Source organism: Myxine glutinosa, chromosome 3, assembly GCF_964187855.1.
Source record: "Myxine glutinosa chromosome 3, kmMyxGlut1.1, whole genome shotgun sequence".
NCBI lineage: Eukaryota > Metazoa > Chordata > Myxini > Myxiniformes > Myxinidae > Myxine > Myxine glutinosa.
In genome coordinates, this window is record NC_136263.1 from 171,665,779 (window position 1) to 171,687,466 (window position 21,688).

Sequence of the window (21,688 nt, forward strand, 5' to 3'; positions counted from 1 at the left end):
ATTAGAGTGGTGACATCACCAGGAGGTTGGCGGAACCCCGACATGATACCAACTCGAATCAAAGACGTTTCATTTGCTTGGAAAGTCTGAAACTTGGAGGAACTTTTCCAGTTGCAGTGGAAGAGCTAAAAGTTTGCTGTTACCTGTACATTTTGATGTGGTGGCAGCACCTATACAGCAGCCTGGTATTGGCTTAACGGTTAAGGTGGCTGCCTTGAGATCTTAGGGTCTTACACCAGGTGCTTTGACTCAGCCTGTCATCCTTCTGACGTTGGCAAAATAAGTACCAGCTTACTGGCAATGGGGGTATTGCATCGGCAGCGCAGCCGTGCCCCTGGAAAATGATGCAGCCAAGTAGCGCCAGGCCGCATACGAACCACTACCTGTACAGTCAGGAGGAACACACATGGAAGCAACTGAGTCCTGGAAGGGGTGGGGAGACGTGCAGTGCCAAACCTTGAGATATTGGTAATTACGCTGAATAACGGAGTTTGGAAGGCCCAGGATGGGGTCATCGACACGAGGGTGTGCGAAGACTCGCGACGACAGACCGTTGGCAAAGTCATGAAAGTCCAGCTGCTTTCCCTGACGTACCACTGCTGGGAACAAGTGCGGGTCCATGATGAACGTGATGTGGCGGCCTGAAGAGACAGGGGAAGCAGGGGGGGGGGGGGGGGGGAGGTGAGTGAAAAGGTGACGAGGAAGTAAGTAAAATTCAAGACAATCTGCACAGGGGAAGTGGGACAAAATTTCCAGACAAAACCAAAAATAGAGCATCAATGTCCTTTACCTCTTCTCTAAGCAACCATTTGCCTTGGTCCAGGAGATGGCTCAAGAATCGACAATGACTTGGTGGGGCTGTGAATGGCTACATAGACCCACAGGCATGGGAGATTGAGCTGGAAATCCACTGGGCAAGTAAGAGCGAGATCAAGTTCTTGATATCAAAAACCTAACAGGGAATATATACTTTGCTTTCAACCAAGGGTTGGCAGGATGGCCGAAAGGTACACACACTCAACTCTAACCTGTCTAGCCTGGGTTCATATCTCGGCCCAGGTATAAACTGTTTCACAGGCATGTTGCCATCAATGTGTGTGCCATCAATCTGATGCGCGATAAACTTGGCATCCCTTCCGACAATAGTTGGTGGACGTTGTTCTTCGGGGAAGAGTAGGCAAGCATTACCAGCATCTTGGCTAAATTCCAAATTCCTGCCCAAAATAGTCGAACATCCGGCCGGGACAGCCGGTTCGTGGAGACTTGGACGACGCTTTCTCTGGCCGACCCCACAAGACAGGTGGAATAAAGTGGCAATTAAAGAAGAAGAAGATTAAGATGCACCATTATCATTATCACTCAGCATTTAACAAAAGCCCTGAATACGTTTGATCATTTTATCCCACCGAGAAATAAACAGTTTATGGGGAGGGGCCTCCATGTTATAGCGCTATTCCCCAATCAACTCATCTCCAAGGTAACAAAAACAGCGGTCTCATGCAGCTCAACTGCGTCAGGGTTAATAAGGGCTATTTATAGTTATTATGACTTTGCCCTTTCATATTTTTATCCAGTTATTAATTATTTTTCTCCATTTTCTCAAAATAAAGAAAGAGAAGGAGGGCTAACCACAGCATCGCATGAATGATTAACGTCCATCAAAATTACAACTAATTAACGAGTTAAAAGTTTAAACATATAATGCTCAAACTGTGGTATCGAAAAGTTAAACGTTATAAAAATGTATATGTTCGACAATATACTATGTGTGTGTGTGTATACATATATATGTAGCGGTTACCGGAAGCATGACACATTGACACAATCACCTTGCACCGGCCGATGACGTAACCGGTGGGCGGTTACTTGCCCGGACTCGCCCGGACGTGTCCGGACTTGCCTTGCCCGGGCGGACTCTCGATTTGCATACCACGCCCCGTTGAGAGGCGTGGCTGACTTATTTGCATACCATGCCCCGCCTGAGAGGCGTGGCTTTTGTGTGGTGAACTTTTGATAAAAATTGCCGCCCGTGTTAACGGGCTATTCAGTGCTTTTGAGTTCTTTCGAGTTGAGCTAGAATAAATAGCTCAGTGAAACTTCGTTCCTGGTGTCGTCCATTTTGTCCGGCGTTATCATGCGAGCACAGCTCCACAATTGGTGACCCCTTTTCGAGAACACGGTGATGGAGTCATCTGTAGCTTTGAAGCTCCCTGGCTTCTGGGAATCACACGCAGCCGTCTGGTTCGCCCAGGCAGATTCTCTCTTCGCCCTGCGGAACATCACGGAGGACATGACGCGCTACCACCATGTGGTCTCCGTGCTCAACGCCTCCACTGCTGCCCAGGTCCTGAGCTTCCTACAGAACCCGCCGAACGCCGACAAATACGGCGTGCTCAAAGGCCTACTCCTCGGTGCGTTTGGACTCTCGGAGACCGAACGCGCGCGGCAACTGCTCGACCTCCCGGACCTGGGTGAGGCCCGTCCATCCGAGCGCATGGACCACATGCTGGCTCTGCTCGGCGACCACAGCCCGGATTTCCTCTTCCGCGAGCTGTTCCTCCGGCAGCTACCCAGGCAGGTACGGTTAGTTTGGCTAACTCGCCCATCACGGACCCTCGCGCCCTGGCCAAGGAGGCCGATAAATTTTTCTCGGCCAGGCGACACGTCGGAGCGGCCGCCTGGAACCCTGGGCCGACTGAGGCAACGCCCGCGCCATGACCGGCACCACCACCGGCCGAGTCAGCGCCACTGGCGGCAGCGGCCACCGCAACGCCCTGTCGACCGAACCCGACGCGACCGCCGGAGCCTCCACCAGAGCGGACCATGTGCTACTACCACGCCAGGTTCTGGCAGAAGGCCAGAACGTGCCGCCCACCGTGCACTTTCGGCAGGTCGGGAAACGACCAGGCCGGCGCTCGCTGCCTGTCATGAGCATCGGCCATTCAGGCAGCCTTCTGTTTATCATGGACACAGCATCCGGGCGGCGTTTTTTGTGTGACACCGGCGCTCAGCTGAACGTGATACCCGCCTCGGTGCAGGACAATCAGGCCACGCTTTGCGGCCCTGCCTTGGTCGCCGCAAACGGCTACTCCATCCGCACTTTTGGTTCGCACAGCGTCGCACTCTGCTTCGGGGGCCAGCGCTTCAGGTGGGACTTCATCATGGCGAACGTGCCCATGGCCTTGCTGGGTGCAGATTTTCTGTGCGCGCATGGGCTTTTGGTGGACGTCAAACGGCGTCGGCTCATCAACGCGGAGACCTTCAGCTCGCTCGCTTGCTCATTGAGCGGCTCTGCACCAACCAAGCTAGCCTGCATGCTCCCGGCCGCGGGCGATTTCACCCGCCTGCTCGCCGAGTTTCCCGCCCTCACGCAGCCGACGTTTTCGGCCGTCGCCGTCAAACACGGCGTCGAGCACCACATCCCGACCACAAGTCCACCGGTCTACCGGTCTACGCCAGGGCTCGTCGCCTCGACCCGACCAAACTCACCGTGGCGAAGGCGGATTTCGACGCGCTGGAGCGATTGGGCATTGTGCGGCGCTCTAATAGTGCCTGGGCCTCACCCCTGCACATCATGCCCAAACCGGGTGGCAGATGGTGACCATGCGGCGATTACCGCCACCTCAACGACGCCACCACCCCCGACCGGTACCCGATACCACACATACAGGACTTTTCCGCCCGTTTGGCGGGGCGGGTGATCTTTTCCAAGGTCGACCTCATTCGGGGCTACCACCAGGTACCTGTCCGGCCGGCCGACGTGCCGAAGACAGCGGTAGTTACACCGTTTGGCCTCTTCGAGTTCCTTCGCATGCCGTTCGGCCTCAACAACGCGGCTCAGGTCTTCCAGCGGCTGATGCACAGCGTGCTGTGTGACCTCACCTTCCTTTTCGTCTACTTGGACGACATTCTCGTCGCCAGCACTTCCCGGGCGGAGCACCTCATCCACCTGCGCACGCTTTTTGAGCGCCTCGGCCAGCACGGCCTCCTCATCAACCCGGCGAAATGCCAGATTGGCGTAATGGCTGTCCACTTCCTGGGGCACCGCATCACGAAGCGCGGGGCCGTCCCGCTGCCTACCAAAGTGGAGGGCAGTCAAAAGTTTCCCGCACCCCCACTCCATCAAGGCCCTACAGGAATTTTTGGGGATGGTAAATTTCTACCACCGGTTCGTGCCTCACGCCGACCAACTCATGCGCCCCTGTACGAATCCCTCCGGGGCAAGCCGGCCAAGCACGACGTCGCCTGGACCAAAGAGATGGACGAGGCGTTCACGGGCGCTAAGCTGGCCCTCGCCAACGCGACCATGCTGGCGCACCCGGCTCTCGACGCACCCATCGGCCTCACCACGGACGCTTCCGACTACGCGGTGGGCGCCGTGCATGAACAGTGGGTAAACGGGGCTTGGCAACCGCTGGCCTTCTTCAGCCGGCAGCTTCGCCCTAACGAGCGCAAGTATAGCACCTTCGACCGCGAGCTCCTCGGCCTTTACCTGGCCGTTCGTCACTTCCGCCATCTTTTAGAGGGCTGCCCGTTCACGGCGTTTGTGGACCACAAACCCCTGGTCTTCGCCATGGCCAAGGTTGCAGAGCCGTGGTCGGCCCGCCAGCAGCGCCACCTCTCTGCTGTGTCCGAATTTACGACGGACATCTGGCACGTCGCAGGCACGACGGACATCTGGCACGTCGCAGGCAAGGACAACGCTGTGGCCGATTGCCTCTCCCGGACCGACGCGAACGCCATCCACCTCGGTGTGGACTTCGCCTGCATGGCGGCCGACCAGACCGCCGACCCCGCGGTACAAGCCCACCGGACAGCGGACACAGACCTGCGGTTGGCCGACGTCCCCTTCGAGGACACAGGCACAGTTCTCCTGTGCGACATTTCCCTGGGCCAACCTCGCCCCATCGTGCCCACAGGATGGCAGCGGCACAATTTTGACGCCCTCCACGGCCTTTCCCACCCGGGCCGGAAAGCGTCGCAGAAGCTCGTGGCAGCAAAGTTCGTCTGGCATGGGCTCCGTAAGGACGTCCGCGACTGGGCCAACGCCTGTGTCACCTGCCAGTGCGCGAAGGTCCACCGGCACACCCAGGCCCCGTTGGCACCATTCGACGTGCCCAAGCGGCGCTTCCACCACGTCAATGTGGACCTGGTGGGACCCCTTCCCTCCTCGTGGGGCTTCACCCACCTCCTCACGATGGTGGACAGGACCACCAGGTGGCCGGAGGCCATCCCGCTGGCATAAACAACATCCGCCGACGTGGCGCAGGCCTTCATTGGCACCTGGATTGCCCGTTTCGGCGCCCCCTCGGACATCTCCTCCGACAGAGGCCCGCAATTCACCTCCGGGCCTTGGGGAGCGGTCGCCCAGGCCTTGGGGGTCAAGCTACACCGCACCACGGCCTCCCACCCCCAAACCAACGGCTTGTGCGAGCAGTTCCACCGCTCGATGAAGGCCGCTCTCAGGGCCAGCCTCCAGGACGACGGTTGGGCCGACAGGCTCCCGTGGGTCCTATTGGGCCTCCGAACGGCCCCTAAAGAGGACATCCAGGCTTCCACCGCCGAGCTGGTCTACGGCCAGCCACTGCGCGTGCCGGGCGAGTTCATCCCTGACGCCACCGGCCCCTGGTCCACGGCTCACCAACGCTCAGTCCTCCAGGATGCCGCCAGGAGATTTGCCCCCGTGCCCACGTCCCACCACGGCTGCCCCCAACCCCACGTCCCCCCAGCACTTCGCACTGCGGAGTACGTTTTTATCCGGAACGACGCACACCGGGGACCGCTCCAGCCACCGTACGATGGACCTTTCCGGGTCCTGAAGAGGGACGACAAGTCGTTCATCATTGACATCGGCGGCAAACCGGACCGCATCTCGGTGGACCGCCTCAAGCCGGCCCATTTGGACCTCGACCAACCTCCACGGTTGGCCCTTCCTCCACGACGGGGCCGTCCCCCATCAACCAAGCCCCCCGCCTGACCATTCACCGCCACGCCACCTACCACCCCCACACGAATCGCCAGGGGTCATTTCGGCCGGGTCATCAAGACCCCCCTCAAACTGACTCTCCCGGTGCAAGTTAATTCTGGGGGGGTGCATGTAGCGGTTACCGGAAGCATGACACAATCACCGTGCACCGGCCGATGACGTAACCGGCGGGCGGTTACTTGCCCGGACTCGCCCGGACGTGTCCGGACTTGTCTTGCCCGGGCAGACTCTCGATTTGCATACCACGCCCCGTTGAGAGGCGTGGCTGACTTATTTGCATACCACGCCCCATCTGAGAGGCGTGGCTTTTGTGTGGTGAACTTTTGATATAAATTGGCGCCCGTGTTTACGGGCTATTCAGTGCTTTGGAGTTCTTTCAAGTTGAGCTAGAATAAATAGCTCAGTGAAACTTCGTTCCTGGTGTCGTCCATTTTGTCCGGCTTTATCGTGCGAGCATAGCTCTATATATTGTAACGGTTTTGAGAAGTGTAACGAATTTGAGAAGTGTAACAGTTTTGGAGAAGTGTAACAATTTTGGAGAAAGTGTAACGAATGTGAAAAGTATGGTTTTGTTGTGTGTAACACCCTCGTAATGTAAATAATGGTCGCAGCCGTCCTCCTAGTTAATTCCATGAAACTTACACACAGGCCACGATATATCTTTTTAAATAGTTTATTTCCTTATTCTCTGTCGGCTAAGTATGTGTTTCCCACTAGATTGACTGCATTGTATCAAACGAAATAAGCGTAGGCCCTTTCAATTTCCCCAATCATCTCCGCTCTCCAAAGTTCCTTTCAAAAGCGGTGCGAGTGGTGTTCAATCCCGCAAGCCGCCATTGCCCATGTGCACATCTCGGAGAAGAGGGGGGTAGGAGCCGCCAACTCACAGGCGTGGCACGTCGTCATGATCAAAAGAGGAATCGGACAGCCCTAACAGCCAACCAGCACCGCGGTTAGCGACCCGGTAGGCGTGCCCTCGCAGCCGGCGGCTTGATTCCGCCCGGAGTAATAAAAGCGACTGGAGGGATTGCTTCGGCAGATGACGTGGGAGATGACCTGAGAGATGACATGAGAGAGGACCTGAGAGATGAGCTGTGAGCTGTGAGACGCTCCAAACCAAAAAGGAGAGATACTTGGGGAGGAAACAAGGTTTGAAGAGACGCGCTGAGAGGAGGGAGACGGCTCCACCAGAAGGAGAGGAACAGGTGTGACCGAGCCAGCGCGTGACGTCTACAGCATCGGCAGCGGATACGCGGCCGAGGGTTTTCCCGCCAAAAACGCGAAGAATTGAGAGCTGCTACCTCCGACCCTGCCTCCCTCTCCAGCAATCCACCTCAAGCCATACCTGCCTGCAATATCCCCCGTGTAAGTGTGAACGTCGTCTGTCCTAATCGTTGTCCTGGGGTTAAGTAAATTGAATAGTATAAGTTAACGATTCACTGTGTGACTGCTTCTTCCATCCATTGCTTGTAAATAATTTTGGTCGCTCCTTCTTTTTGCTTGTGTGTGTATAATAAATCTGTTCTTCCTCCGTACTCTGTCTTCTTCTCTTTTCCTTCTCTTTCGGTCGCTTTAGAGGTTTCCCGATTGAATATCTGTGGTGCGATCTGGTCAACGTTGGGGGAGTCGGGCCAATTGGGGATCCTGTAACGGTCGCGGTTGGACCATCCGCTCGGCCCATCATAACATCTAAAACCGCGATCAGTAACAATTGGTTGTCAGGAGTTGGGATTCGAACCTGGGACTAAATTTATTTAGCCCAAATTTTGGACACCAATTGTGTTATTACCGTAACAATTGGTGTCTGGGAGTGGGATTCGAGGCCCGAACCAAATTTTTAAGAGGTGTAGAAAAAAAATATTTTTGGTCAAAATTACGAGTTGCCGAAATTTTGTTTAATAAAACCCGAATTTTGAGATCGCGCCATGGACAATCAAGGCGATCGGATGTCGGTGGGGGAGATAGAGGGGTTAGGAGTAACCCAGGATCAAATGGAGGGGAGCAATGAGGAGGCGGTTGAGGGGGTATCAGACGCACAAAATGGCGTCCTCGCGCACGAGGTATCAGACGCACAAAATGGCGTCCTCGCGCACATGGTTAATGCGGCACCAAATTTAGCCGCGCCCGTGGTCGCGGCAGCCGAGCCAGAGATGCCGGAGTACATGCGATTTGTTATGGCCCAAATCATGGCGGGAATGAAACGGGAGAATGACGGTATTAAAAAATTGAGTGATAAAATGGAACAATGGGGAAACCAAATTGAAGCAATAACCAACAGAATGGATGACCGCATGCAAAAATGTGGGGAGACCATGGATCGCATGGTGGGCGAAAGGGTCCCAGGGGTGCACGAGGAGGTAACGCGGGTCGAGAAGCGCCGGTTGAGCGAAGCGGAGGAAAGCACGGGTACAATGACGGGGGTAGAAATCGCGACACCGGGTTTGGAAAAGCCGGCGACCGCTGAGGTAGAGGAGAGTGTTTTATTAAAGCCAGCGGTCGTCGAGGAGAACAAAGGCAAAGCAGTGCTGGGAATTAAAATTGAAGAGATGACGGAGGTAGCCCGGGAATTGCAGGGAGAAATGGATTATGTACAAAGTCCCTGCTCACATCACGATGCTGTGCTTAACCCGAATGGAAGTTTGCAGGTTTTGGTGCAGGGAGGAAGAAGAACCCCGAAGGTGAGACGTGCTGTGTATTGTGCTGGGAGATTTTGTAAATGGATGTTTAGCGACAAAAGAATTGTCGCGCGATTGGGATCGATATGGCACCCGGGCGTTGGTGAAGGGTCCCGTGTGAGTGTAAATGGCACGCGTGTGAGGAAAAAGTGTGCGTCGGCGAGTGGGTGTGTTATAAAGTGTGGGAGTGAAACCGAGTGCGAGCGAGAATGCACGTCGGGGTGTACAGAGTGTACGTGCGAGGGTGAGAGTGACCCGGAGAGTGAGTTGGTGGTGGAGCGGGTGCGAGGATGCACGCATGGGATGAACGGCAAAGGTGTGCGAGAAAGCACACCTGAGTTGGTAGTAGTGCGAGAGTGGGAGAGCCCATCTGAGCGCGTTAGTGGGTGGATGCAAGAGTGCACGCCCATGGTGAGTGGTACGGAGTACGTACCGAGGGAGAGTGCGCAAGACGGTGCGCGAGGTGTGTTAAAGGAGTGTGCGAACAGCGAGTGTGCGCGGGAGGTGTGGTGTGTAGGGTAGGGTGGGGCAAGAGGCCCAGTAGGGGTCAAACGCCTACCCACAATATATACTAAACCACGTGATGCAACGAGCCCCATGATGCCTTGCGAGCTTCCTTCCGCAAACATCCTTTCCCGCCACGACGGCGACACAGGCAGAGAAAGCGGTACGTTTCTCAGATGTTTTTCTTTGTTTTCGTCCTGTTTGTTGTAAATTTCATACTTCATTTGTTCAGTACCATCATCTAAATAGCAGAAGAAACAGAACGTCTCTACTTTTTCTTGTTATAGGGATCTGTTAGCTATCTGTTGATGCCAGACTAAACTAGTTGCCTCCCTTGCTTTAAGTCAGATTTCCAAAGATAAGATTTGTAACAGATTGGGGGTCAAACGCCCACTGGGATGTTGGGGCAAGACGCCTAATGTGCCCCTCATTCCACTGAATGTAATACCGACTTGACTTGAAATGCTAGAGTACTGCATGTCTCTCTCTCTCTCTCTCTCTCTCTCTCTCTCTCTCTCTCTCTCTCTCTCTCTCTCTCTCTCTCTCTCTCTCTCTCTCTCTCTCTCTCTCTCTCTCTCTCTCTCTCTCTCTCTCTGTGTCTCTCTCTCTCTCTCTCTCTCTCTCTCTCTCTTTCTGTGTCTCTCTGTGTGTGTCTCTCTCTCTCTCTCTCTCTGCTATGCTAGTAAAAGTGACTATCATTTGAATATATTCCGCTAAGTTATGAATAAAAGAAATTATGATTTAGAGACTGAATCATTTTTAAACACTTGTCAACAGATACATGATGGTGAGAACATACAAAAGGAAGACAGAGAGGGGCAATTATGGCCAAAGCAACTTGTCTGCAGCCTTGGCAGCAGTGAGCGAGGGACTTTCACTCATTCGTGCCAGCAAGGACTTTGGTGTTCCGGCACGTAGGCCTGCCCTACGAAGGCACAGAGACCAGCAAGTAGCAGCACCTGGTGTGCTGAATTTTGGGAGATATAAGAACGCCCTTCCTCCTGAGATCGACGCGCAGCTGAAAGCACATGTAACGGAGATGCAGAGGCGACTGTACGGTCTGAGGATGCGGGACATGCAGTGTCTAGCGTTTGATGTTGCTGAGAAGGCTCAAATTAGCCACCCTTTCAACAGAGAGTCCCGGATGGCAGGAAAGGACTGGGTCCAGAACTTTCTCTCCCGTCACGACCTCACCCTCAGGCAGCCTCAAGCAACCAGCATAGCGCGTGTTGTGGGCTTCAATAAACCCAGGGTCCAGGGTTTCTTTGACCTCTTCAAGGAGTGTTTGACAGCTGAAGACTACACCCCTTCAAGAGTGTGGAACATGGATGAGACAGGGCTGACAACTGTTCAAAAGCCCGGGAAAGTCATGGCCACAAAAGGTGCTCGACAGGCTTCGAGTGAGGAGGAAGACTGGCCTTGTCTTATATGCTGTGAGGAGTACAGCCGTGCCAGACCCAGGGAGGTGTGGGTGCAGTGCCAGTTGTGCCTTCATTGGGCACATGAACAATGTATGCCAGGACTGGCCCAGTTCCTGTGCCCAAACTGCGAGTCGGATGTCTCGGACTGACATGTGCCCATGACTGTTTGAATTTGACCAAGTCACAATTCATGACATTTTGTATTTACAGTGAAATTTCCTCTATGTAGGAGACGATGTTTTTCTAGTCAGACGTTAGTATTATCTTCTTTTTATGTAATTCGGAAGTAAGGGGCAAAACGCTCACTTCTCAGGGGCAACACGCCCACAGTAAGCGTTTTGCCCCAACCTGGTGGGCGTTTTACCTCCGGCATGGGGCAAAGAGGCCAAAAATAAAAAATAATATTTTCACTTCTTGTTCTTTGTCGTTTTTTTCTATCTTGGTGTGCTTGTGCTATAATGTAGCGCTAATGTGTCCTTATTGTTTGCATTTACTTTTAATTCTCTATAGCTGCAACAGGAGCAGATATCAGCAATCTTGCTTAATGGGGGCGTCTTGCCCCACGCTACCCTAACAGGGAGTACGTTGGTGGAATGTACGGACGGCGTTGGAACGCCGGGTTTTGTGAGGGTGAAAGGGGTAGCGTATGCGTGTGAGCATGCAAGTGAAGCATCGACGGTAACCGGGTTAGCGGTTAGGGCGACGGATAGCCGATGCGAGCGCTCGGGGCGCGGCGTGCTTTGTTGGATGCAGGGCCCGGCGCGGGTCGATGCTGCGTCGCTTCTCTTCGAAGCGTCGTTGCCGATTCGGGCTTGGCCCCGCCCCGCACGGTCGAGTCCGGGCTTTGTCGGGCGAGGCGACCGGTCCGGTTCAAGGGCGAGTGGGAGGAAGCGGAACGGTGCCCCCTCGTGGGGACGGGGTTCCGACCGGGGGAGATTGAGCCATCGGGCCCGGGACCGCAAGGTGCCGCACCGAGATGGTGCGTGGAACCTCGGTCCAACCAAACCACCTCCCTTGAACCGAAAGCCGGATGGATTCAACCTGCAGGCGACCAAACCACCCGAATTCATTGCTCGGCTTTACGAACCGAGTTTAATGATGTCATGACGCACCGAGGCTAGGATATAGCGGACTGGATGATGATGGTAGTGATTTGATACGAAATTTATAATAGTGGGTAGAATTGGCAGTAAATGGCAAATTTTTGATTTGTTGGATTTGGACGAGCGAAATTGATAGTAGGACCTCCCCGATGTGGTGGGATTGCAAATCCACCATCCCTCACAGGGGGGGGAAAGGAGCACTAGCTTATGGGGTTTATGGCAGTGAAAACTAGCCCGGGTGGGTTAGGATATTGGGTGTAGGGCCCTAGAAGATGACATTAGGTAACGTTAAGGTTAGTTAGTGACAATGACACCTGTAGTGGGGACGCAGGTAGATTAGTGTGGATGATAATGACGTGGGAGCGCAATAGTTTAAAGGGACGACTGGGAAGCGCAAGTTTCAGAGGGGAGTAGTTAGATGAGATGATGCCGTGTGTTTGAGAATTGAACAGGTGTGATTGCACAGGTGTGCAACTGAACAGGTGTATGGAGCAGTGTTTGAGTGATTGATGGTGATGTGTATTGTGATGACCAAATGGTCCAGGAAGAAAGGAGGGTGCAGGTGGCACCAGGTGTGAGGGCACAGGTGTGCAACAACAGGTATGGAGAATGGTAGTGTGGAATAAATGGAGTATGGGAATGGATGGTCGTGGAGTGAGTATGGTGGAAATTGTGGAGTGGAGTGGATGGTGCGAAGGTGTGAATGGGGGAAGAGTGGACCCCCATCACGGATACCCGGGGCGGGTAGAGTAAGTGTTAGGTAGAGAGTATAGGTAAATTGTGGTTGGATATTGGCATCTGTGGTGCGAGTGGAAGAATGATGTTTGGATGGGTGCATTAGTGTTGTGGAAATGGCTGGGCGTGTAGCCTGTTAGTGTGTGTAGTTGGTTGGGCACTCCACCACTGTGAGGATGTCAGCCAGGTGAGGCCGCAGGTGGGCTCTGGGAGCCGGTAGTAGTTGTTGTGGATGGGGCCCGAGGATCCGGAGGACGGACCCGGGTAGCCCAGTGCCAGAGGGCACCGAGTGGGGTGACAGAGCCAGGAGGGGCTTTCCCCAGTTAGTTAGGTTAGGGTGAGGAGCTAGGTAAGCTCGGGTGGCAACTACAGTGGTGGAGGTGTGCAGGTGGGTAGACCTGCTGGGAGAGCTACACGTCGCAGCCCAGAAATTGTGCGAGGGCACCGGGAGATGAATCGGGGGAGTGAGACCCCAAATTGAGAAGCACCACAGTTTGGTCAATGGGAATTTGGTTTTTAGAACCCATAGTGTAAGTGGCCAATGGATTGGCAGGGAAAGACCCCGGGTAGTGTAAAGAGTGTTAAGGTCATTTAGAGGATAGTTAGGATTGGAGTCTCCTCGCACCATCTGCATCCACTCACCTGGGATGAAGTAACTCCACACCATGCCATGTTTTATTATTTTTCATTAATGCAAATGTTTTGGAATGTGAGACGCATCATGACGTGGGTGTGACATTGTGCATAATTCCATCTCTCCCTCCTTATGAGGATTGATGATGAATTGGTGATGGCAAATTTTGAAGTAGAGGGATTGGAGACGAATTTGGTGTAGAAGGGAAAGATGGGGAAGACAAGACGTAGTGACGAATTTGTAAAGGTGTAAATTCTTGTAAATATGGGGTAAGGGCAAGGGTAGTGTAGGTGACAGGGGGGGGGGTGACGTACGGTAGGGACGAGTTTTTCTCACTTCGCTCTCCGTACGCACTTCACCCTGCATTGCCTTTATTGACGTGTACCCTTGTGACCTTACCCCTCGCTCATTTGCCTTCCCCCCTTTTGTCTCCCACTTGAGGACCTGTGCGCCATTGGGTGCTGAGGGGAGCGTGCGTGAGGTGGCCATTGTGCGCACGAGATTCCCAGAACCAGCATGCATTGCGTTGATGTACCACTTTATGGACCGCTGTTCTGCGGCCAAGTACCACTTGATGGACCCCAGGTTCTGGGGCAGGGCACCTCTGTTGGAGACCGGCCATAGTGGCCAGGGAATCTTGCTTGCGGACCTCGGTAAGGTGGCACCTATGCCAAACAGGTGGCCCACCCTTAGTTGGCCCCTGAGGCCCTAAATAAAAACGAACACAAGTTGTGCTTTTTATTATTTCAAAGTAGGCCGCATGAAGCCAGAAGACGTCGGGAAGAACATCGGCCCAGCAGAGAAAGAGAAGACCACCACCAGTTGTTTTGTTGTGTTTATTATGAACCGTGGTGACTGTGCACCGAGTGGTGCTTTTGGGTGCTTTGGTGGTATTGGTACTGGTGCATCGATGCAATGCGTGCTGTCTCCTCCCTCCCAACAGGAATTTCTTTTTCTTGTTCCCTAAAAGAAAAAAAAACACAGGTCCTGGGTTGCGTTGTAAATAAGAAATAACGTTACTGTAAATAATGCTCCCCACCGTAAATGTATAGTTTGCGAACAATTCCGTAATTCGGTTATCCTGTGGGCGCAAATCTGTTAGACAGGGTGCAATGCAGCAGGGGGACATACTTATTTGTGTTTTAAGATTGTCACACTCAGGGTCAGGTTAATTGTAGAGGGAATTACACCTACGTGTCACACTAAGTTAAAGTTTTGTAGGCCCGAGCAGGGGCCTGAAGAAAGGAGGGTGCAGTGTAACGAATTTGAGAAGTGTAACAGTTTTGGAGAAGTGTAACAATTTTGGAGAAAGTGTAACGAATGTGAAAAGTATGGTTTTGTTGTGTGTAACACCCTCGTAATGTAAATAATGGTCGCAGCCGTCCTCCTAGTTAATTCCATGAAACTTACACACAGGCCACGGTATATCTTTTTAAATAGTTTATTTCCTTATTCTCTGTAGGCTAAATATGTGTTTCCCACTAGATTGACTGCATTGTATCAAACGAAATAAGAGTAGGCCCTTTCAATTTCCCCAATCATCTCCGCTCTCCAAAGTTCCTTTCAAAAGCGGTGCGAGTGGTGTTCAATCCCGCAAGCCGCCATTGCCCATGTGCACATCTCGGAGAAGAGGGGGGTAGGAGCCGCCAACTCACAGGCGTGGCACGTCGTCATGATCAAAAGAGGAATCGGACAGCCCTAACAGCCAACCAGCACCGCGGTTAGCGACCCGGTAGGCGTGCCCTCGCAGCCGGCGGCTTGATTCCGCCCGGAGTAATAAAAGCGACTGGAAGGGACTGCTTCGGCAGATGACGTGGGAGATGACCTGAGAGATGACATGAGAGAGGACCTGAGAGATGAGCTGTGAGCTGTGAGCTGTGAGCTGTGAGATGAGAGACGCTCCAAACCAAAAAGGAGAGATACTTGGGGAGGAAACAAGGTTTGAAGAGACGCGCTGAGAGGAGGGAGATGGCTCCACCAGAAGGAGAGGAACAGGTGTGACCGAGCCAGCGCGTGACGTCTACAGCATCGGCAGCGGATACGCGGCCGAGGGTTTTCCCGCCAAAAACGCGAAGAATTGAGAGCTGCTACCTCCGACCCTGCCTCCCTCCCCAGCAATCCACCTCAAGCCATACCTGCCTGCAATATCCCCCGTGTAAGTGTGAACGTCGTCTGTCCTAATCGTTGTCCTGGGGTTAAGTAAATTGAATAGTACTAGGGCATGCCCGTACTATATATAAGCTAGGACGTGCCCGTACGTGGGTGCCCGTTCCTTGCAAAAAAAAAAAAACTGCAAAAAAAAAAAAAACTGCAAAAAAAAAACAATGGTTTGGTCCATTCGCAACGACCACAGAACCCCCCCCCCCCTCTATTTACATGAATGGTTTGGTCCATTCGCAAAGCCAAAGCGAACGACCACAGAACCCCCCCCCCCTCTATTTACATGAATGGTTTGGTCCATTCGCAACGGCAAAGCGAACGGCGAACGGCTAAATCGCCATAGCTCGGTAAGTACTTGTCCGATTAATTTCAAACCTTGAAAAGGCACATCCTCGGGTCCCCAGCAATATACCTGGCAAGTTTCAAGTATATCGGACCGGTAGTTGTCGAGAAACAGCGGTCACAGACAAACGTACAGACGTACAGACGTACAAACGTACAGAGATTACTGGAATTATAGATAGATAAGTTAACGATTCACTGTGTGACTGCTTCTTCCATCCATTGCTTGTAAATAATTTTGGTCGCTCCTTCTTTTTGCTTGTGTGTGTATAATAAATCTGTTCTTCCTCCGTACTCTGTCTTCTTCTCTTTTCCTTCTCTTTCGGTCGCTTTAGAGGTTTCCCGATTGAATATCTGTGGTGCGATCTGGTCAACGTTGGGGGAGTCGGGCCAATTGGGGATCCTGTAATGGTCGCGGTTGGACCATCCGCTCGGCCCATCATAACATCTAAAACCGCGAGCCGTAACAATATATATATATATATATATATAATAAAATAAATGTAATATATAAAAATATAAAATAATATACAGTATATGTGTATATATATATAATCGGGAGATTAAATCAGATGTGGACGTCGCTTCAGGACGGTCGATCTTTAATTTTCGACAAGCTTTCGACCAAACAAAGGTCTTGAGCAAATGAGACGCCCTGCTCGAACTGGGGAGGTTCTACTATTTCTCACAGTTTTTATATGCATATATATATATATATATATATATATATATATATATATATATATATATATATATACATATATAATATATATATACATATTTCATACAGAAAATAAAAAATATGTCATATATAAAAATATAAAATAATATATATATCGGGCGAGGAGCTAGGGGTTCGGGCGATACCTCGCTCTCCAACCCCGAGCTCTGAGCTCCTCTCCACCTGACACTCGCTTCACTCCACCCTCACGCCTCTCCAATCCCACTCCTCCTCACACTCCCCTCCAATACCTCCTCACACGCCTCTCCAATCCCTCACACTCCTCTCCAATCGCTCCTCACTCTCCTCTCCAATCGCTCCTCACTCTCCTCTCCAATCGCTCCTCACTCTCCTCTCCAATCGCTCCTCACTCTCCTCTCCAATCGCTCCTCACTCTCCTCTCCAATCGCTCCTCACTCTCCTCTCCAATCGCTCTTCACTCTCCTCTCCAATCGCTCCTCACTCTCCTCTCAAATCGGCCCTCACTCTCCAACACCGAGCTCCTGGCTCTCCAACCCCTCGCCCTCCAACCCCTAGCTCCTCGCTCTCCAAATCTTGCTCTCCAACCCCTAGCTCCTCGCTCTCCAACCCCTAGCTCTCCAAACCCTAGCTCCTCGCTCTCCAAACCCCGATCTCCTCGCTCTCCAACCCCTAGCCCCTCGCTCTCCAACCCCTAGCTCCTCGCTCTCCAACCCCGAGCTCTCCAAACCCTAGCTCCTCGCTCTCCAAACCCTAGCTCCTCGCTCTCCAAACCCCTAGCTCCTCGCTCTCCAACCCCTAGCTCCTCGCTCTCCAACCCCTAGCCCCTCGCTCTCCAACCCCTAGCCCCTCGCTCTCCAACCCCTCGCTCCTTGCTCTCCAACCCCTCGCTCCTCGCTCTCCAACCCCTATCTCCTCGCTCTCCAACCCCTCGCTCCTCGCTCTCCAACCCCTCGCCCCTCTCTCTCCAACCTCTAGCTCCTCGCTCTCCAACCCCGAGCTCCTCGATCTCCAACCCCGAGCTCCTCGATCTCCAACGCCTCGCTCCTCGCTCTCCAACCCCTCGCTCCTCGCTCTCCAACCCCTCACTCCTCACTCTCCAACCCCTCGCTCCTCACTCTCCAACCACTCGCCCCTCACTCTCCAACCCCTCGGTCCTCACTCTCCAACCCCTCTGCCCTCACGCTCCAACCCCTCACCGCTCACTCTCCAACTCCTCGCCCCTCGCTCTCCAAAACCTAGCTCCTCGCTCTCCAACCCCTAGCGCCTTGCTCTCCAACCCCTCGCTCCTCGCTCTCCAACCCCTCACTCCTCACTTTCCAACCCCTAAGCTCCTCGCTCTCCAACCCCTATCTCCTCGCTCTCCAACCCCTATCTCCTCGCTCTCCAACCCCTAGCTGCTCACTCTCCAACTCCTCGCTCCCCAACCCCTCGCTCCTTGCTCTCCAACCCCTTGCTCCTCACTCTCCAACCCCTCACTCTCCAACCCCTCGCTCCTCACATGACCCCTCACTCCTCTCCACCTGACACTCTCCTCTCTCTACCCTCAGGCCTTTCCAATCCCACTCCACCTCACACTCCCCTCCAATACCTCCTCACACTCCCCTCCAATACCTCCTCACACTCCTCTCCAATCCCTCACCCCCTCTCCAATCCCTCACACTCCTCTCCAATCCCTCACACTCCTCTCCAATCCCTCACACTCCTCTCCAATCCAATCCCTCACACTCCTCTCCAATTCCTCACACTCCCCTCCAATCGCTCCTCACTCTCCGCTCCAATCGGCCCTCACTCTCCAAGTCCTTGCTCCTCACGCTCCAACCCCTTGCTCCTCACTCCCCAACACCTAGCTCCTCGCTCTCCAACCCCTCGCTCTTCAACTCCTAGCTTCTTGCTCTCCAACCCCTAGCTCCTCGCTCTCCAACCCCTAGCTCCTCGCTCTCCAACCCCTAGCCCCTCTCTCTCCAACTCCTCGCTCCTCACTCTCCAACCCCTAACTCCTCGCTCTCCAACCCCTCGCCCCTCGCTCTCCAACCCCTAGCTCCTCACTCTCCAACCCCGAGGTCCTCGCTCTCCAACCCCTAGCTCCTTGCTCTCCAGCCCCTCGCTCCTCGCTCTCCAACCCCTAGCTCCTCGCTCTCCAACCCCTCGCTCCTCAACCCCTAACTCCTCGCTCTCCAACCCCTAGCTCCTCGCTCTCCAACCCCTCGCTCCTTGCTCTCAAACACCTCGCACCTCACTCTCCAACCCCTCGCTCCTCCCTCTCCAACCCCTCACTCCTCCCTCTCCAACCCCTCGCTCCTCACTCTCCAACCCCTCGCCCCTCACTCTCCAAACCCTCGCACCTCACTCTCCAACCCCTCGCTCCTCACATGTGAGCCCACTCCTCTCCACCTGACACTAGCCTCTCTCCAGCCTCACGCCTCTCCAATCCCATTCCTGCTCACACTCCCCTCCAATACTTCCTCACACTCCCCTCCAATACTTCCTCACACTCCTCTCCAATACTTCCTCACACTCCTCTCCAATCCCTCACACTCCTCTCCAATCCCTCACACTCCTCTCCAATCCCTCACACTCCTCTCCAATCCCTCACACTCCTCTCCAATCCCTCACACTCCTCTCCAATCCCTCACACTCCTCTCCAATCCCTCACACTCCTCTCCAATCCCTCACACTCCTCTCCAATTCAACACAATCCTCTCCAATTCCTCACACTCCCCTCCAATCGCTCCTCACTCTCCGCTCCAATCGGCCCTCACTCTCCAAGTCCTTTCGCCTCACTCTCCAACCCCTTGCTCCTCACTCTCCAGCACCGAGCTCCTCGCTCTCCAACCCCTCGCCCTCCAACCCCTCGGGTCCTCGCTCTCCAACCCCTAGCTCCTCGCTCTCCAACCCCTAGCTCCTCGCTCTCCAACCCCTAGCTCCTCGCTCTCAAACCCCTAGCTCCTCGCTCTCAAACCCCTAGCTCCTCGCTCTCCAACCCCTAGCTCCTCGCTCTCAAACCCCTAGCTCCTCGCTCTCCAACCCCTAACTCCTCACTCTCCAACCACTAGCCCCTCGCTCTCCAACCCCTAGCCCCTCACTCTCCAACCCCTAGCTCCTCACTCTCCAATCCCTAGCTCCTCGCTCTCCAACCCCTCGCTCCTTGCTCTCCAACCCCTAGCGCCTCGCTCTCCAACCCCTCGCTCCTCGCTCTCCAACCCCTCGCTCCTCGCTCTCCAACACCTAGCTCCTCGCTCTCCAACCCCTCGCTCCTTTCTCTCCAACCCATCGCTCCTCGCTCTCCAACATCTAGCTACTCGCTCTCCAACCCCAAGCTCCTCACTCTCCAACCCCTCGCTCCTCACTCTCCAACCCCTCGTCCCTCACATGACCGCTCAATCCTCTCCACCTGACACTCTCCTCTCTCCATCCTCATGCCTCTCCAATCCCACTCCTCCTCACACCCCCCTCCCATACCTCCTCACACTCCTCTCCAATACTTCCTTACACTCCTCTCCAATCCCTCACACTCCTCTCCAATCTCTCACACTCCTCTCCAATCCCTCATATTCCTCTCCAATCCCTCACTGTTTTTTTTTTTTTTTTTTTTTTTTTTTTTTTTTTTTTTTTTTTTTTTTTTTTTTTTTTTTTTTTTTTTTTTTTTTTTTTTTTTTTTTTTTTTTTTTTTTTTTTTTTTTTTTTTTTTTTTTTGTATACAATATCGAGGCTCGTGAAAGAGCGAACATTAATCACACAGAAAGACAAACCGACACATAAAACATATAACATAGGGAGCGGTAGACAAGATGGGGAGAGAGGGGGAAGGACACAAACACAACATTTGAGAGCAGGGACCGAGAGACATGGAGACATCGAGAGATCTGAGAGAGGGCGAGGGCTTTGGGGGGGGGGGGCGTGGGAAGGGGGCAGTGGGAGAGGTATAAAATATATGGACACTGCCAGGACTTCCAGGAAAGAAGTTGGAATTTCAAACAAGGTGGATCTGGGGTGAATTAGCGGGGGTAGAAAAGATCAAGGTTTTGGATGGGGGAAGATAAGAGATGGTGGTGAACAGCTGTTTTAAAGACCTGGAGGGAGGAGTGGGATTGAAGGGAGTGAGGGAGTTTGTTCCAGAGGCGGGAGAAAAGAGGAATGAAAGAGTGAAGGTGAGCGGAGAGCCGAGATTTCGGCAGTTTAACCATCAGAGGGTTGCTGGCAGATCTTGTGCGACCTGTAGGAATATTTGGGGGACAGAGCACAGAGAGAGCTGGGGGTGCAAGGCCGGAGAGGAGTCGGTAGAAGACAGAAAGACCACCTACCTGCCTGCGGTGAGTGAGTGAAAGGCCCTCAGAGATAGCTTCATCGCGGGAGATTCCAATAATTCTGAAAGCTTTGGTTTCAACAGCGTGAAGCCGAGCTAGGTGTGAGGCAGGAGCACCGGCCCATAGGGGAGAACAGTATTCCATTGAGCTGCGGATGAAAGCCTTGTATGTGGTGAGGAGCTCAGGTGTGCCGAGGAAGGACCCCTAGCTCCTCGCTCTCCAACCCCTAACTCCTCCTCTCCAATTCCTCACACTCCTCTCCAATTCCTCACACTCCCCTCCAATCGCTCCTCACTCTCTGCTCCAATCGGCCCTCACTCTCCAAGTCCTTGCTCCTCATTCTCCAAGCCCTTGCTCCTCACTCTCCAACACCAAGCTCCTGGCTCTCCAACCCCTCGCCATCCAACCCCTAGCTCCTCGCTCTCCAACCCCTAGCTCCTCACTCTCCAACCCCTAGCCCCTCGCTCTCCAACCCCTAGCCCCTCGCTCTCAAACCCGTAGCTCCTCGCTCTCCAACCCCTCACTCCTCATATGTGACCCCTCACTCCACTCCACCTGACACTATCCTCTCTCCACCCTCATGCCTCTCCAATCCCAGTCCTCCTCACACTCCCCTCCAATACCTCCTCACTCCTCTCCAATACTTCCTCGCACTCCTCTCCAATACTTCCTCGCACTCCTCTCCAATACTTCCTCGCACTCCTCTCCAATACTTCCTCGCACTCCTCTCCAATACTTCCTCGCACTCCTCTCCAATACTTCCTCGCACTCCTCTCCAATACTTCCTCGCACTCCTCTCCAATACTTCCTCGCACTCCTCTCCAATACTTCCTCGCACTCCTCTCCAATACTTCCTCGCACTCCTCTCCAATACTTCCTCGCACTCCTCTCCAATACTTCCTCGCACTCCTCTCCAATACTTCCTCGCACTCCTCTCCAATACTTCCTCGCACTCCTCTCCAATACTTCCTCGCACTCCTCTCCAATACTTCCTCGCACTCCTCTCCAATACTTCCTCGCACTCCTCTCCAATACTTCCTCGCACTCCTCTCCAATACTTCCTCGCACTCCTCTCCAATACTTCCTCGCACTCCTCTCCAATACTTCCTCGCACTCCTCTC

At 53.6% G+C, this 21,688-nt stretch overlaps 1 protein-coding gene across 1 annotated transcript in view; it reads right to left on the minus strand.

Annotated features, from left to right (window-relative positions):
• LOC137423055 (cytochrome P450 7B1) overlaps positions 1-21,688 on the minus strand; it is a 177,137-nt gene that overhangs the window by 107,287 nt on the left and 48,162 nt on the right. Inside the window, exon 3 of the mRNA XM_078774738.1 lies at positions 457-641. Coding sequence (XP_078630864.1) covers positions 457-641 — 185 coding nt within the window. The remainder of the gene's footprint in view (positions 1-456; positions 642-21,688) is intronic.